The 18,412-nt window shown below is 44.9% G+C and overlaps 1 protein-coding gene across 1 annotated transcript in view; it reads left to right on the top strand.

Moving 5' to 3' along the window:
- Window positions 1-8,558: 8,558 nt before the first annotated feature.
- LOC142576613 (protein RCC2-like) overlaps window positions 8,559-18,412 on the top strand; it is a 73,033-nt gene continuing 63,179 nt past the window's right edge. Inside the window, exons 1-2 of the mRNA XM_075686814.1 lie at window positions 8,559-9,081; window positions 9,140-9,245. Of these exons, the coding sequence (XP_075542929.1) occupies window positions 8,917-9,081; window positions 9,140-9,245 (271 nt within the window). The 5' untranslated portion in view covers window positions 8,559-8,916. The remainder of the gene's footprint in view (window positions 9,082-9,139; window positions 9,246-18,412) is intronic.

The following is an 18,412-nucleotide window of genomic DNA, read 5'->3' as shown; positions in this document are numbered from 1 at the left end:
GGGGGGGGGGGGGGCTGCTGAAGCCCCATAACCGCCCCCCCCCCTGGCTATGCCCCTGTTGTCTATATATATGACATCTTTGGTTCTGTTACAAATTGTAAATGGGTTGGCTTTGGAGATGATAAAGCACTTTTTTCAAGGTTATAACGACAGATAGTATGGTGTCTTTCAGAAACGATGCGCTTGCACAGGTATTAAGTTGGTTAAGAAGAAATAGCTTGAAAATAAAGAAACACAGGCTATATTTTATCGCACTAAGCACACAGTTCTTGAATTGACAGAAACCGTATATCTTGATAATGATGTAGTTGGAAGTTACATATTCCGAGACACCATCATGGAACAAGCGAAGGGAAATAATCTGCAACAAATTGCGTCACCGGACTGATTAATAAAAACAGTCAAATATTACCAGTCAAAGCTAAACTTTCGATTTACAATGGATTATCTTTATCAACATTATTGCCACCTTGTATGGGGCAATACATTATTAGATAACATTAAGAAACTCAGTCTATGTCAAAAGAGCACAGTTTGTGCAATTGCTAACGTTTCATATGCTACTCAAACATCTACTTATTTTAACGCCTTTAAAACACTAAGAGTGGAATTTATCTACGCATTCTGTCTTTCCTGTACTTACCGTTTCGCCACTAAAATCAATAACACTGACTTAATCGGTTCATTTCGTTTAGCAAAGCGACACTACCTACATAACACAAGAATTGGGGATCCTTGGCTTCGGTGATTATCACGCACCAATTACGGAAATCCGTTGGTATCATTCCAAATAGCTGCACTCTTAAACAAATATACCAAACATGGCATAGTCGCTGAGACTGCATCCGCGCGCAAGTCTTATTTTTTATTATCAAGTCAAGACATATGATTTGGTTCTTATACACATCAAGGCGGTTTGCCACCTGCTGCTTGCTTACTTTCAGCAAAGCTGCGTATTATTTATTGCAGCAGACAGAGACGGCTGCCAGTTGTATTTGTAGCGCATGTATGTCAATTACTGGTCTTAATCCTTTTCTTCTTTGAACGTTATTTTTAGTTTTGGTGGTACTAACTTCTTGTTATAGGTCACAAATTTTTCTCTTTGTGTCTTTTTGGCTTTTTTTTATCTCTATTTTTTTCATAATTCTGAAATTATCTTAATTTTACAGGTAAGACCAAATGGTAAACTGTTTTCGTTGCCTCTGTCCGCTTTAGATTTCACACGCTCAATACGACACTGATTTTTCAGCCTCATCTATTGCGAAAAGGGTTTTCTTCCCTTTTTTGTTTATTATATGTTTGTTTTTTATCTCGGAGCTTTGTAATTCGTCTTGATCCTGTATTTCAGATATTCCCACGTTGTATTACAAATTAAAACCCATTCTGCTCTTTGTGCAGATAAATTATAGGATATTTCTATATCTTTTGTCACAGTGTATCTTTTTTCAATAAGTATGCTCAGTTGCTTCCCATTGACATTCGTTTAGAAGCGTACCGCCGCTCACTTGCTGCTGGGCTTCATGGGGGGCCGGAGCCTTGTCAAGCTGCAGTTAGCGGCTTTTTTTTCCGTCACGCCCCATATTTCTCGTGGAGAAATAAAATATACATTGATTGATTGATTCATTTATATGTGTCTCAGTATTCCTTCTCTTTCCAGTAAATAATGCTAATGACTCATAAGAAATCCAATAATTTGCAACGTCTATAAGGGATGACAACACCACCTGCGCGCAAATATCATAAATATATGCAGGGTGTTCTCATTAACTACCATGCACCTAGATTTAAAAAAAATAACAATTGGCTTACTCGAAGAAAACCTAGTGCATATTGTTTCCAGTGCAGTGGAGTATCTGCCAGTAATATTTTTTCATTACTGAGATTTAATTAGGTAATAATATTTATTTAACTCGAGGCATACTATCATAATTATCAAAGAGTCCATGAAGCATCTGTAGGCACACCCAAAGGACATCTAACTGCAATATTTTCAGCTACGTACTAATTAAGTACAATTTATGCGAAGTCTCAAAACCTGCCGTTGGTGCTCCTTCCGTACCATTATCAAGGTGATGAACTGTCTCTGCGGGTTTGCGATAGGCGAAGTAGTTCCTCTCAATCAGCTTACTTGAGGGCACTGCTTTCTGATGCGGGTGGGGGCGCAATCATGTGGTACTTTGACGCTATAAAGTTAAGGAACCCGTATCGCAGAAAATCCGGTGTGGGCGTCAGATGTCGCTTCAGCAAAAATATTTACGAATCGCCCATACCCAGGCCTGCATGTGACCCAAAGAATTTACTGAATTGAATGTCTCATGCTAAAATACGTAGAAAATATCGTAAACTATGACTTGCACACAACCTATAGAAATGATAGCTCTCGGATTGTAATTTGACTATACGAGAAAACGTAATTGTGTTACGCAAAATCTCAAATAAACCCCTTTTCCAGTGTTTCTACCATTCACAGACCAGCTGCGGCGACCGCTACATACGCGCACCACCGCGCGGGTGTCTCGGGGGCCAAGGAGCGGCGCGCCCGTTTCCTTGCAGCACCTCCAGCTGGCGCTCGCCTCCGTCGCATCGCGGCCCACGCAAGAGGCCGCGTTCCTACGAGAAAGCCCGCCTCGGTGCATAGCGTTCGCGGCCAGCGCCTCCCTGTAAACATTACGATTACATACGCTCCAGTTGCCGGGAAGCGTGAGAAGCAGTCAGAGATCTTTGAATGCTATCGGCGCTCCACTGTTAAAAGGGAAGCTTAAGCGTCCTCTATTTTTTATTCATTTTTCGTGGGGTTTCCTTACCAGTCGAAAATAATTGTACGTAATTAGTACATCGCTCTCCCCCCAGCATAATGGAAACTTTCCGTTTATGAAGGCAGCCCTTAAAGATTAAGTAGCTCCGCGGTCCTATCTACAGGCAACACATCCAAAATACAAAAGAAGGATTCCAGCCATGAGACGCCAGCTTGGAGTATAAAGATCGGAGTCAAGTCCGAGATACTCCTCCAGCACTCAACCAAGCCTCGAAGGAGTGTGGCCACTGCGGTAACGATGGCAGACCTACCGCAACACAGCAGCCGGCGTCGGCGCACAGCTCACCAAATCCGAGCGTCTCACATGAGCCGATGACACAGACCAGATCAGAGGAGCCAAGTGAAGCTGAAGATGAGCATGGACAATATACATCCGATGTGGCTAACGATGTTGGCAATCTACGAAGGTCTGCACGCATCAAACGCGTGCCAAACAGGCTTGCATACTCCTAAGACTTTCAACAATTGCCTTAGGCTTTCATGTGTGAGTGTGTATGTGTTTCTGCGTCTTCGCACATCAACTTACCTTAATTTGGGGGTGCCTACAGATGTCTGTCATTTGGGGGTGCCTACAAATGCCTCATTGACACTTTGATAATTACAACAGTACTCCTCAAGTTAGATAATTAATTATAGTTATCTGAATAAATCTCAGTAACGAAAAAATTACTGGTGGCTACTGCACTGTACTGGAAACAAAATGCACTCAGTTTTCTTGAAGAAACGCAATTGCTCTTTTTTGAAGTCTTGGTGTATGATGGTTGGGACAACCTGTATAGTTTACTCAGTAACCAAAATGAGGACAAGCCAGATTCACTCGAAATTAGAACCAACGGCAGTCACGTGCACCAGAATAAAACAAGGGGAGAAATGCTGCAGTTTCTCGGGAAAGGAGAAGCAGTATTATTCATAGCGAAGTATCAAACAATTTCACGAAAGAACATTACACCGCCAAGAGATGCCAGGTTCTATGGAGGGTGCGAGAGGACTCAAGCTTTCAAATTGAACTGTCTCCTATTATCAGGTCTTGTAATGCTCATATAAGGCCATCACTAAGTGAACAATTCTTCGAGGTGACACAGCTTCTTCAAGTACAACTGTTATTAAAGGTTATATATATATATGTTGGGTTCGGAAAGCTAGTTGGGCCCCCAGCTGGAAACCCCTCCCCCCAGAATAATGGAAACTTTCCGCCTATGAAGGCAATCTTTAAATATTAAGCAGTTCTGCGGTCCTATCTGCAGGCAACACATGCAGTCATGGAGGCATTACGGAATCAGGGTGTACACGAGCCGCATGTAAAAATACTGAAAGATATCTATAGTGGCTCCACAGCCACCGTAGTACTCCATAAAGAAAGCAACAAAATCCCAATAAAGAAAGGCGTCAGGCAGGGAGATACGATCTCTCCAATGCTGTTCACAGCATTTACAGGAGGTATTCAGAGACATGGATTGGGAAGAATTGGGGATAAGGGTTAATGGAGAATACCTTAGTAACTTGCGATTAGATTCGCTGATGATATTGCCTTGCTTAGTAACTCAGGGGACCAATTGCAATGCATGCTCACCGACCTAGAGAGGCAAAGCAGAAGGGTGGGTCTAAAATTAATCTGCAGAAAACTAAAGTAATGTTTAACACTCTCGGAAGAGAACAGCAGTTTACGATAGGTAGTGAGGCACTGGAAGGTGTAAGGGAATACATCTACTTAGGACAGGTAGTGACCGCAGATCCGTATCATGAGACTGAAATAATCAGAAGAATAAGTATGAGCTGGAGTGCATTTGGCAGGTATTCTCAGATCCTGAACAGCAGGTTGCCATTATTCCTCAAGAAAAAAGTGTATAACAGCTATGTCTTAACAGTATTCACGTACGGGGCAGAAATGTGGAGGGTCACGAAAAAGGTTCTACTTAAATTGAGGACAACAAAACGAGCTATGGAAAGAAGAATGATGGGTATAACGTTAAGGGATAAGAAAAGAGCAGATTGGCTGAGGGAACAAATGTGAGTTAATGACATCTTAGTTGAAATCAAGAAAAAGAAATGGACATGGGCATGACATGTAATGAGGAGGGCAGATAAACAATGGTCATTAAGGATTACGGACTGGATTCCAATGGAAGGGAAGCGTAGCAAGGGGTGGCAGAAAGTTAGGTGGGCAGATGAGATTAAGAAGTTTGCAGGGACAACATGGCCACAATTAGTACATGACCCGGATAGCTGGAGAAGTATGGGAGAGGCCTTTGCCCTGCAGTGGGCGTAATCAGGTTGCTGATGATGATCATGAAGTCACTTTAATGGCCCTTATGATGCTTCTGTGTACCTTATAAAATCTTTTATTTGGCCAATGTAGGAAGAATGTATGGTTTGAAGCAGTAAGAACAAGGTATGCTAAATTCTAATCAAATGGTTTATTGTGAAAAAGCAGTGATTTATAAAGGTTACCTGAAATAGTACAGCAATAAAACCTGACAAAAACTAGTGCTTGATGAAACCAAACATAAAAACGAGAAAGAGAGAAAATACATACACATATACAAGTCCACGGAAAAAAAACATTGTGATCACCAAGTGCGCATGTGGCTACCTTCCAAGAAACTTTTTTTTTTTCTAATGGCACGGAACTGGAAGAGTGTGCTTGCATAAGCAAGCTGTCAATCCGTCTATTGGAATAAGAACAGTGTTTCTTGAAAGGTGCTGGCATGCAGGATTGGCAATTGTAATGATTTTTTTCCTGCACTTGGAATTTTTCTCTATTTTCTTTCTGTAGCATTTTTATTTATGTTTGGCTGCATCAAGCAATATTTAGCTAGCCGTCAAAGATGTCTTTTTTTTTTTCTGGTAATTTGTAGAGCTCGCCACATATTTACAATGAACCTTAGTTGAAAGTTAGTCCTCATCCATTTCTAGTGTCATCCTGTGGATACTGCTTCATACTATGCACCCTTGCAACATTTGTGTGTGTGTGTGCGTGTGCATGCATGGATTTGGATGTGAAATCAGGCCCTTGAGCAGAGGTATCATTGTTCTCCTGCAGCCTCATGAATTCATTGCAACAGAAATACGATGGACAAGAACGAAATGAACACACGGAGCGCTTCGATCTTGTCCGTTGTCTATCTGTTGCGCTTTAGGTAATAATGAATACACACCAACTCATCCAGTTTTCAGTTATTATGTCGGGCTTATAAGCCCGCTTGTGTCCTGGAATATCTGCATGGCTATGTATCCTGTAATTTAAACATTGGCCATGTGTTTGCAAGTCGCGTGTCAATCTCCTGATTTTCCTGACAATCTCGTGTGATGTGCAGGCCCAGACAGTTTCTGGTGAATCCATGCAGGCGCGCAGGGTGTAATTTGCACAAGTGCTGCTTTGATTGCATTCAGTTCAGCTTTTCTAGGTGTAGGATGACCTGGAATGGTACTCACTTATATGGGGTTTAATTTTGTGCAGCGTTGTACTACTGTTACACTGCTATTGCCATATCAGCGTGCTATATGTGCCTGATGTCTGCTTGCATCTTGATGATTAGCAACCTCCTCTGTGTGTTTGGCAGTTGCATATAGTCTCCTGGCCTAATTGTTTGCCCTCATATTGCATGGTATGGGCCTGTTGTGTTAAATGTTCAGGTGCTCCCGAGGTTGTTTCTGAAGGGAGGGGTAGTCGTCTTTGCATCTCATATGCTAGCCGGCATAGTATATTTGGACCAGGTTCTGAGCTTTTAAGGCAATGAATCTGCGCTGCAGGCTGCAACTCTACTCTGTCTAGGTGCTTGTTTGTTTGCTCTTTCTCATAGAGGTCTTCAAGCATGGCAAGTCGGAAAGACCTGTTATTACCCGATGCCTGTATTCGATTAGTTGTCTTTTTTGTGTGCTGCTGGTAATTCATACCTTACAGTACCTTGGACACAGACATAGCATCTGCTATTTTCCATAATATCCACCCGTCTACCCCCTATGATTTCGATATTATTCTTTTCACGAGGTGTAGAATTTGCCTCCAGGCACGGCATAGTTGTTTCACCCACGCGCTGGCTCTGCCATCGTGGTCTTACACTGGCTGAGGATCTGTGGATGTTGACTTGCGGGTATGTTTGTCCAGCTTATGTGGAGCACAATGTGCAATCTGGGGTAGTTCTTGATTCTAGTCTTTTTTCCGATGTCGATGTAAGCTGACTTATCAGAAAGTGAGAGGCCAGACTGGCCAAAAAAGCTTGCAGTGTTGTCCAGAGCTTGTTGCATCATTCTTGATTTCTGTACGATAGCTTTCCAATAGACTGTAGTACACTATAGGCTGTAGTATTCCTTGTAGTATGCCTTTGTTGTTCGTGTGGGTGGGCCAAATGTACCTCCAACCCTCACCTGGAATTTTCTGTCTTTCAAAAAGTTACTGTTCAACTTTAAGTGCTCTACCAAACTTTCTTTTTGGTCATCGTTCCTCTTATTAGAGTAGCATTTAACTGCTGTTAAAAGCCTCTTCATTCTTTCATAAGCGGTGTTACACAATGCCCTGCAATAAAGCTTCTGCTGCTTAAGGCCCACTCATATCTGCCAGAAGGGACAACTCTTGAAAAAGGTTTTCTTTGTGCTGTGTGCGTGACATAGTTTGAGCATTCATGTCTTTACATTTATACAATCTGTAGAACCAGCTTCCTGACTGAGTACTTGCTATACCTGATTATGCTTATTCGTGCACTGCTTTTGAACAATACATATTGATGCAATGAATGTTTACACTCGAATGATCACGAAAGATGGTTGTTTTACAATTGCGCCCTTTGCTTTCGATTGGTGTTAGATATTGCCTAAGCATGCCCCTCCCCCCCACCCCCATGCAATAGTATTTGGAAGTATAAGGGTTCAATAAAAGGTGATGAATTAAATGTAAGTGCAAGAGCTTTTTCTTACCTATGACTCCCATCGAAATGAGACTTCCATGGCTGGCAATTCGACCCCTCGCCTTTAATACAGGTGCAGTAACGATGCAAAGTCCGCAACATATTCAATGTTTATTGGTTTTTTGTGCACGAAAAAAAAAAATTCTCCAGAGATGAGGTGCAACTTAACGTGCATGTAATGTTTGAAAACAAATTAACGACGCTGTCTATTCAAGCCACGGATTTAATGCTATCATAGAAAATTCATTACGATAGCCTACACTTTTGCTATGTCAAATTTAATAAGTGAGGTAAGATAACCTTTCAAGATGTATCGGGGGAATTCACGCTTGAAAACCGATAAGAAATGCAACTGAACACAGCACAACGTTGAAACATTGGGTACTTTGCTGTCTTGTCATTTGCCCTTGTTGAGGTTGAAATTATTTAAGCTGCTCCGTACGCGCGATTTTGATATGCTATTCAACAAAAGAAAATTGTGAAGACTCCAAAAGGCCATGTCGTCTAGTGGCAACTCGCAAAGGTGTACGAAGCAAACGTGAAAATGCACTTCATTTGCAGCCTAGCGTGTCACCAAACGGGTAGAAATGGGAGAATGGAATCTGCGGTGCAAGTTTTTTATTCTCCCTTCGCGTACGTACCGAATTCGGTAATCCACATCTTCGCGCATTGCACTTGTTGATCGAGACGCCATTTCCCTAAACAAACCGGCGAAATAGCTCTCCGCGCAATTTCGACGGAAAATCGCAGCGATCGCTGCGACTGTTCGACCAACCAGTTGGTCGCAGCCGAAATTCGGGGGGTCGGCACTGCGACTGCAATTTTCGTCGCAAACGACGGAAATCGCATCATGTGCTTGATTATGTGCATACAGATAATAATATGCTTTCTGCGAGGCAAAAAGAAAAAACACCGACCTACTGCTCACCGGAAAGCCGTACGATAAGGAAGTTGTCGATACAAGCCTCGGAGGCCCCTTGCGAATACAAAAAATATAAACGCGTCCATGCGTGCGTTAAGACGCAAGATAACGCGATCGCAAAGCCGTCGAGCGGTCGACATCACTCCGTTGTCCATCCGTGCGGCCACCTGGTGCGGCCTATTTCCAACGACCACCGGAGCGGGCTCATCGCGTCGTCCTCTCCTTTGGTAGGGGCATAATAACGGTCGCGGCGGCACGGCAGCAGCGCAGACGTGAACATGGACGGCGAAGCGGCGAGCGAGGCAAAGCGACCGCGACTCGACGACGAGGCGGGTACACCGGCAGCCGGGGCCGACAATGGCGAGCAGGCGGACGACGCGCGTCCCAACGGCGACGGTCCGGACGCCGCCGCCGACGCCGCTGACAAGGCCAAGCGCGGATTCGTGAGTGTCTCCTTTTCTGTCGGCTATGGCCAGCGCGTGAACATCGCTCTCGGCGCAGCGCGTCGAGGCCACGGGCTGTGCCGGCACGCTGCTCTTCACCGGGGGCACCAACTGGGACACGATCGGCCGCAGACCCAAAGACAAGCAGAAGGCGGCCGCCGCCGGTGAGTGGCCTTTGTGCGCCATGGCGCAGTCAGTCAAGCCGTGACATACTCACGTGCATAGGGTGCGAACTGCGGTGGCTGATGATCCTCGCCTTTGAACATTGGAAGGCGTTATGAAGTTACAAATCAAAATACTTGTTTGATGTCTTTTTTTATAATTATGATTATTTTTCTTTTCTTGTGGTGGTTGGGGGGGGAGGGGAGGAAGGGACTCCTTAAGCTACGTTATTTGGTGTGATCCCTATGCTTCCGTACCCAATCTGATAATACCGGTGTCACACGGCACTTTCGATCGCGATCATGCCCGATCCAGATCGAAATTCTCCACTGTGATTGGCCCCCTCGCGCAGCTTGCGCAAAGGAACCAATCGCGATCAGAAATGCGCCGTGTGACACCCGTATAAAATGAGATTGACCGCCATGCCCAGGTTTCATGACCCAAACGCTTTGCTTGTCTGCTGGCGCTAAAATGTTATCCATGTTCGCATGCCAACACCCCAAACACACGGCTGTACCGCAGTACTTCCGAAGTACATATACTCACGCTACAATAACAATAGTGTTTCGGTTCTTTGTTGACCTATTTTCGGACCTAGGGAGGATGATTAGCCAGTTTTCCCCGTCGACTAGAAATGTATTGGAAAACAGTGAGGTCAGTTCTTGCGGGACTAGTACTTCTGAGCCCTCGCTTCTCTTCTTTTATTGTTCTTGCCAAGCTCTGTGTCCCTCTCTCGTGCGTTGCACTTAATGCTGCAAATGTCTGGTAGTTCATTTTGTTACTGCTTGTCATTGTTCTGAAAATCCTGCATGCGAACAGGTTACTCAGCTTCAATTGGTTCTGAACTATTCGTAGCATTACTATGTATATATAGCACTGCACTTACAGGACTAATCATATTTTGTAATGAGAAGTTTTAAAGCAGATCAGAACTGTTGCAAAGTAGTGTTTCTTGAAGCGATAGAGTGCCCTTCACATCCTCCCCTGCACCTAGTTTGCTTTGCCTATTTAGCATGCTTGCCAGTAAAGCCCTGTAATAGAGTTCTAACTTGTCCAAAAACTTCTTGCAATTTTGGTTTACCGGAGAGGTGCACGGCAGCAACAATGCTAGTGGCAAGAGCTGGTGCTCCTGACACAGCAGCAGCGGCACGAATTGTTTGGGCCAGAGCCAATATTGTGAATTGTAACATTTTGTTTCTGGATGGTGCCACAAGTAATCTCACCTGTATATATACTTAAGTGCTATGAAATGAAGGGTATCTATTTTGTTGACTTCGATCGAAGCAGATCCTTCGGCTTGAGCGCACACGTAGGCACATGCGTGAAAAAAAAAAATTTTAGCAATGAACCGCTATTTGATCAGCAAATCGTCTTAGAGTTTTTAGATAAAATAGACACCCTGAAAGTCATTTGGCCAGGTAATTTTAGCACATGATTAACAGCCCTTGTATGCAAGAGCTCTTCTGAAGCTCTTGTGTCACTGTTATGTTTTGTTGCATCATGTTTTTAATGAAACCTAATTGCCATAGCCCACATCACTAACTAGTCGGGGTCAAATATTTTACTACCTATATGTCTTACGCCATTTACAGCGAGTGTTTAGGCCCTTTTACAGCCATGTCACATTTACCATGACAAATTCATTGCCCATGCCATCTGCAATACATTGTTAACATTACCATGTGTCATGGCACTCTTTGGCCATAACTGGCTCCTGTGCCAAGGAACACCACACGTTGTCATCACCCACACAGGCGAAGTCTACACAATATGGACTGTAGTACAAAAGAACGCTGACAAACACAAAGACACAGTCATATACACTAGTTCCTTAAGCACACAGAAGGCTCTACACGTGAAATCCAAATGTGAACCCTTGTTAGGTGACGTTTTAAACATAACGTCTAACAAATATAGTAGATCAATTAGGTTTTGCTGGTTTCCAAGCCATCTTGGGATACCAGGTAATGAAGCAGCGGATAGATGCGCATCAAGTATACAAAGACATAACCAGGGTGTCTACCAACCGAGAAAACAGGGAATTCTCGGGGATGTTGAGTAGTCTGGGAAAACTCGGGGAATTTTACTTAAAGGGAACGAAAGTCGCGGTACTGCTGGCTCGAGTAACAAGGAATCGTAACAAATCGTTTTTGACACCCTGCCATTGGCTGGAGGAGTTGCCAGGGTACAGTCAATGACCGACTTTCCGGATGCCCAATAATTTGGACAGCTTTGCGGTACACCACGTACCCCATAGAGTCAATGTATATTAGCACATCTGAAATTTCGGACTCAAGAACCCTTTGCCATTTGATTTTCCAGACTTTTTGCCGTGACCGCAAGTCCAAAACAGCAATAATAAAAGCCACAATGCTGTGGTTTTGATTACCTGGCCGCCTTGAACTGGCACTCTCGCACGCAGAGCTGCTGGCAGCTGTAGCCACCACTATGGCCTTGATAGGCCTAGTTGCTTCAACGTTCGCTATTAAGCTTCTTGCCATTGGGTGTCGTGTTTTTAATTGAAAGAATTTGCCGCTGTCAGCAATGGCACCGGTAGCTTTTGTGGTCCTCGCGATTGGCTTCGAGGCTCGGAAAGCACGGTGCGTTGCATAATGCTGGTTCCTGAAAGTCAGCTTCGCCTCTCTACATAAATGTTACTTGGCGAAGCATGCACAAAAGTATTGCGGTGAAGCATAAACATGGGAAGGGGCTATTGCCACGGGACACAGTATGTATTCCTGAATTATACACGCGTGTACCCGGTATCTCCTGACGCAGTACAAGCACCGGTATGCCTAATATGTTTACCGACATGCCTTCAGAGCTTTTTCCAATGTGCCGGGGCAGTTTGAGCCTTTAAATGCAATAAAAGACAAGCATTAATTTTTTCCAACTGGCCGATTTTTCAGACGTTCTCGCGGCCCCTAGGAATACTTTGATGTGTGCCATTGCACAACGCATGCTAGGAATTGCATTGTTCAGTCTAAGAGCACTAGATACACAGACCGAGATAAAAACCATAGCACTCTACTTCCAACAAATTTATTGGAAAAATATTTTTTTGGTGAAAGGAGAGTCCTAGACCTCTAAACCTTAGTAAATGTAGTGGAAAACCTCGGAGCGCAATAAATAATTTAATATAGCAGGCTTTCGATGGCAAGTTTTGGTTTCATTCCCAGGAGGATACTCTTTTGTGACATTATATTGCAGTGTGTAGTCACGTGGGAGTGCAACACGGTTTTGTGCTTCCTCCAGCTCACTTGGTTGCCTTGTATGCTGCTACTAGTTGTGAGAGCTGACATAGCAACAGAGTGGTGAGTGAGCCGGAGAGAGTGTCAAAACATTGCAAAGTCCTGCTTTCACATGACCCATACTGTGACATGACATCACAATGCAGTAGAAAGGACACCAAAACTGACCAAAGAGGGGATTATACTAAAGGGGGCCCTGAAACACTTTTCGAACTAATCATGGAATGACCTCGTTATTCGAGTATGTTGCCTTGTGAATCTCCTGCCGCAAAAATTTTTTCTAATTTATTAAGTATAAGCAGGGTTAGATGTAGTTATTCCACTGGTGAGTGGCTTTCTCTCTCCTTTCGTCTCCATTAATGCACCACAAGCTATGCAGTGGAAAAGCCAAGGGTGCAAAGCCCTGCCTAAATGTATGTCTCGGTGGCGACATTTGTCACAGCACCCAGTGTCAGCCGTGGTGGAGGATGCAACATTGTGTGTAGACCGCCAGTCCTCAGATTAGCTGTTCTTTCACTCTTTTTGAGATCGCAGACATATATATATATATCTTTCATTTAACTCAACATCAGCAACAGTAGTGTTAACCTGAGAATGTTCTCACATGTAGCATACTCTGCCGCAAGGTCCCTCGAACACATACCCGCATACAGGATGAAGTTGGAAAATGAAATGGCTTAGGAAGAACTGCGTCACAGCACACTGAAAGATTTTCTCAAATTTGGAACTGTATTATCATATTTTGTGCGAGTTGATTGCCAAAGCATTCTTAGTCAATTACTTATATATACGAGTACCATTGTCAGGTAATAAAATGACAGTGAACAAAGTTAATGTTTCTGTTTAGGATATTGCAGATTGTGCATTTTGCTTTGACAGGAGATCAAAATTAAGATCAAGGCCTATAACAGTGTACACATATCAGTGTAATTTCACTAAATTACCTATCAAATGGCTTGTACTCATGAGATTAAGATCAGTGTTCCCAATATTTCCTTGTTTGTCAGTATTGCCTTTTGTTGTGAAATTTAAATGCCACTAAGGAGGACAGTTGCAAAAAATATTTTAGAAGTGCCTTTCTCTAGTGTAGTACTAATAGGCTATATTTTTAGAAACGGAAATTGGAGAGAGTTGAGCTTTGGCCTAGGGCATTTGGCATGGAATAATTGTTATTCAGAAATAACAAGGAAAACATTCCACCTGAGATTGATTAGCAGCTTCTTTTCTAAGTGTAGATGTCATCAGCGGTTGACTTTTTCTTTTCTTTTTTTTGATGATCTTTTGCACAATTTCAGTAAATTTTATTTGCGAGTGGTTTTTGCATACACTTGTCCTATGTTTACCATACTTTCCGTAGATAAAGAAAAACATATTTTAGGCATAACTTGACAAAATGCTCAGATTCTTGCCACACATAGGCAGCCTTAGAAAGAAAGCTTCTCAATCACTCAAGGCACTAGAGAGTTTTAATTTAGGGAACGCAAGGCGTTGGGGCCCCCTAGCGCTTGGGTGCGTTTGCTATTGGGTACGCAAGCAGAAACAAGTTATATGTTAGTGACCCCAAACGCAAGCCTCACTAAGGTCGCATGTGCTCACAGCGCCATCAGTGTCTGATGGTTGCTGCGTTATCATTTTTTAAAATATGAAATCAAGCATACGAAGTAAAGAGATTAAGCAATTTTTATTAAAAGCAGCTAATATATATAAAAACGATGTCTGTCGACACTAGGCAAAAGATTTATATTATCTACGCGCCTTGTTGCAACTGAGGCTGAGCTGAAGTAATCCAAACATATGTATGGTGAACTGTAGTTAGGTGACTCGTGCAGCATAATCTGTTGTGGTCGGTGTTCTGTTTATTTAGAGCCTCCTGCAAATTTTGACGTGCCACCGTTGCGGTGACACCGTTGCTCTGGGGCCAGCTTCTTTAGCACATCAGTCGGGAAATGCACATGTCCTCACCGGTGCAGCCATGTTCTCCGTCTGTGTGGCGGGATGGGCGGCTTGTCTTGGCTGGTCTCGCTTCTCATAAGTTCTCGTACACCGCAAGTAACGTGACCTCTTAGGGGCAGCGATGTTTTCAGCCGCCCTAACAACCCAGGTACGCAAGTAGACGCATGCACAATACAGTCACCCCTAGTTCTTGCCTACGCAAGCCGCTTGTGTCCCCTAAAATAAAACTCTCTACTGTCATGTAAACACTGTGGGTCTGTACATTTATCGCTGTTTGGTGTGTTCCTCCTCGGATTATGGCGGTATAGTGTATGGTTCAGCAAGACCATCATAGTTAAAGAAATTAGACCCAGTAGATCCAGTCTGAGACCCAGTAGATCCAGTCTGAGACCCAGTCTCCTACAGTCAGCCCTTATGTAGAAAGCAGAAGAGCCACTCTAATCTGTGCATATATTCTTAAGGTACTCTCTCTACGAAAACACATTTGCTATCCACTTGGTAACAAAATGTCCTTCCAGAATAATATTCAGCAACAAACCGCAAACTAGTGGACACATTAGCTGGCATGGCCCCCAGACATGATCTACTGCCCCCACAGCCTGCACATTGTTCAGGAATTTCTTGCACTAGAGGAAAAATACAGCAGTTTCACGGGCTTGTATACTGATAATTCGAAAGCAGCTGGTCAGGTTGGAAGTGCAGTGGTTCAAGGGAACTGGGAAGAAACATTAAGACTTCCGTAGTGTGCATACATCTTCACTGCTGAATGTTATGCGATTTCTATAGCCGTAGAGAAAATAGTAAAGGAGAACCTCATAAATAATATTGTACATATACACAGACTCCCTAAGTATACTCGGAGGTCTTTACTCTAGAAATGCAGTCATACCGCTATTGGGGGACATTATACACAATTTAATAAAAGCCGCCAGACAAGGGCAGAACATCAAATTATGCTGGGTTACAAGCCACATTGAACTTAGTGGCAATGAGAGAGCCGACATATGCGCGGCACACGCTCAACACAAACAAATCAAGAAAATAAATATGCCTCCTTAGGACTTCATGAAGTTAATACATTATAAGGGGAAAATGACAGTCTGCTTGGAACATGAAGTAAACAACAAACTACACTCGTTGAAGCCCGTGTTAGGCGAATGGGAATCTTGCACTCACCAGCAACGTTTGAAAAAAAGTGATTCTATGCCGTCTTCGCTGTCTTCGTTGTCATCAGCACACCTCGCCCGGACTATGCAGACCGGTACGCTCGCATCCGCTCTATCCATGTGAACGGCGTCAACCACGAGGTCAATGCATACGAAACCGCAGCTGAGCACACGACGAAGGGGGTCATCCATGGGATCCCACTCACGGAGACTCCCCAGCAGATCCACAACGAAATTGTCACTGCCCGAAACCCGACAGCCTTGGCAGCCAAGCACATCGCTTCTACTACAACAGTGATCATCGCTTTTGACGGACTGGATGTGCCTTATCAGGTCCGCTATGGTTCCACGTTACTCCCATGTTCACTATATCGGAAGCAAATTGACATTTGTTACCAGTGTGGCCGCCTCGGACACCGTATGGACGTTTGTCCCTACCCAAATAACAAGATATGCCGGGGCTGCGGTGTCCGCAACCCCCCCGCCGACCATAACTGTAACCCTAAGTGCTCGCTCTGTGGTGGTCCCCATCTCACCACGGACAAAAGCTGTGCCGCTCGATATAAAACCCCGTACGTGATCCGCAAGCGTATCGGAGAACGACGAACAACCAGCCAAGCCACCTATAAACAAGCCGGCTCCTCCACCCTCAGCACCAGAACCAGGCCACGCTCCCGCACACCGTCAAGGGGAAGCCGTTCCCGCTCCAGAACTCTATCTCGATCCAGGCAACAACGCTCCAGATCCCGGTCTGCATTGGCTTCACGTATCACATCTACCAACAACAGCAAGGTGAGCTTCGCAGACGCTCTCATGGGCACCTCGCGAGAGGGTCGTAGGATCGCCAACACACAAGTCACCTACCCTCCTCTTTCACCAGAAAACCCAGAAATAGCTAAGCTTAAGCGCGAGAACGCCATCCTACGCGATCTCCTAACTAAACTCTCGGAGGAGGTTAGAGACCTCAAACAGTCCCAAACACCAGCCCCTACACCTATCGCACAGAACGTCCCTGCCCCTAGTCAGGAGGCCCCTTCGACTCCCGCCCCCAAGAAGAGAGCCCTGCAAGATGGAGCCACGGGCCAGGTCCGCTCTGAAGTTAAAGACATGCTCATCTCACTTCAAACAACTATTAGCACTTTCCAACATGCACTGGACTCCATCCAGCAAGCCTTCATTGGTATTGTCCAACGCGTGACCAACCTGGAAACTCATATTCTCACGCCTCCTAGCCATGCCGCCCCCGTCTGCGACCCTTCCGGTACGCTGAAGGCGACATCCACCATCTCCCATCATGGCTCACACTAATCAAGACGCCCTCATTTGGCAGTGGAACTGCCGAGGCTTTCACCATAAACAACCGGTACTCAATCAATACCTACGCCAACATACCCACCGCCCGGATGCTATCCTACTTCAAGAAACCAACAACGCCCCGACCACGCTCCCCGGTTATCAAACCTTCCATACCACCCACCCTCTTCGCCGGGTCTCCACCCTAGTACGGCGTCGTATTCCTGTTATTGAACATGATCTCAATAGTCCTCACATCGAACATCTATTCCTCGAATTAATTCCCAATCGTAAACGGAAAGAATGCATCTTCCTTCTGAACATTTACAATAGCCCCTAGGATAAAGCAAGGTGTCGCTTCCTCACCCTCTTTAAGAAGGCTCTTCACGTATCTGGAACGCACCCCCTACTCATCGGCGGTGATTTCAACCTCGCCCATACAGGCTGGGGCTACGTTCGCACGGAAGCTGCAGCTCGCAACCTCTGGCAAGATTACCACGACTTAGGCCTTACGCTCATCACGGATCCCTCCTTTCCTACACGCCTCGGTACTTCCACTACCCGGGACTCTACCCCCGACCTCACCTTCATCAAACATATCAACAATGCACACTGGACCAATACCCAGCAAGACCTCGGCAGCGACCATTATATCCTTGCTCTCTCTTTACCCCAACTCGCTGCCGCCCCTGCCCCCACTCAAGTATTCACCATTACCGACTGGGATGTTTTTCGAAAAATACGCATAGGTTCTACCTCAGCAGAAGGCATTACGGACATTAACACCTGGATGCAAGCGCTACGCACTGATGTTCAAACGGCCACTCGGGTGGTAACTACAGATGCCTCAGTTGAACGCATGGATAGCCGCCTCGCCCATCTCCTGGAGGCTAAAGCCTCCATCCTAGCTCGATGGAAGGGGCAGCGCCTAAACCATCGCCTCAGAAGTAAGATCTCCAAACTGAACACAGCCATCGAGGAGCATTGTCAGACCCTCAGCCGCCAACAAAGGACTGAGCTGTGTAACACGGTGGATGGACAACTTCATCGCCCTTCCTCATGGAAACTCCTCAAACATCTGCTTGATAATACCACCACCCGCACCACCCAACAGGATCGGCTGCAGAAGCTCCTTTATACGGAGACCCTTAAGCAAGGTCCGCAACAGGTGCTTGACTACCTCTGGACCAGATATATCTCTAGGGTTCAAGTCAGTCCACACACCAATTACATCGGTAGCCCCAACTCTACACTAGACGCCGATTTCAGCGTATCTGAAATACATGCCGCTCTACGCAAGCTTAACGGTCGTTCTGCTCCAGGGCCAGACGGGGTCACTAACAAAAGCCTTCGCAATCTCGATGACGAGTCCGTGTCCCATCTGACTGACTACATCAACGATTGCTGGCGCAGTGGTGCCCTTCTAGCCGCCTGGAAGACTGCCAGCGTTATCCTAATCCCAAAGCCTGGCAAACCATCTAACCTCAATAACTTAATACCCATCTC

This window comes from Dermacentor variabilis, chromosome 3, assembly GCF_050947875.1.
Source record: "Dermacentor variabilis isolate Ectoservices chromosome 3, ASM5094787v1, whole genome shotgun sequence".
In the NCBI taxonomy this organism is placed as follows: domain Eukaryota; kingdom Metazoa; phylum Arthropoda; class Arachnida; order Ixodida; family Ixodidae; genus Dermacentor; species Dermacentor variabilis.
This window is presented reverse-complemented; position numbering and strand designations above follow the sequence as displayed.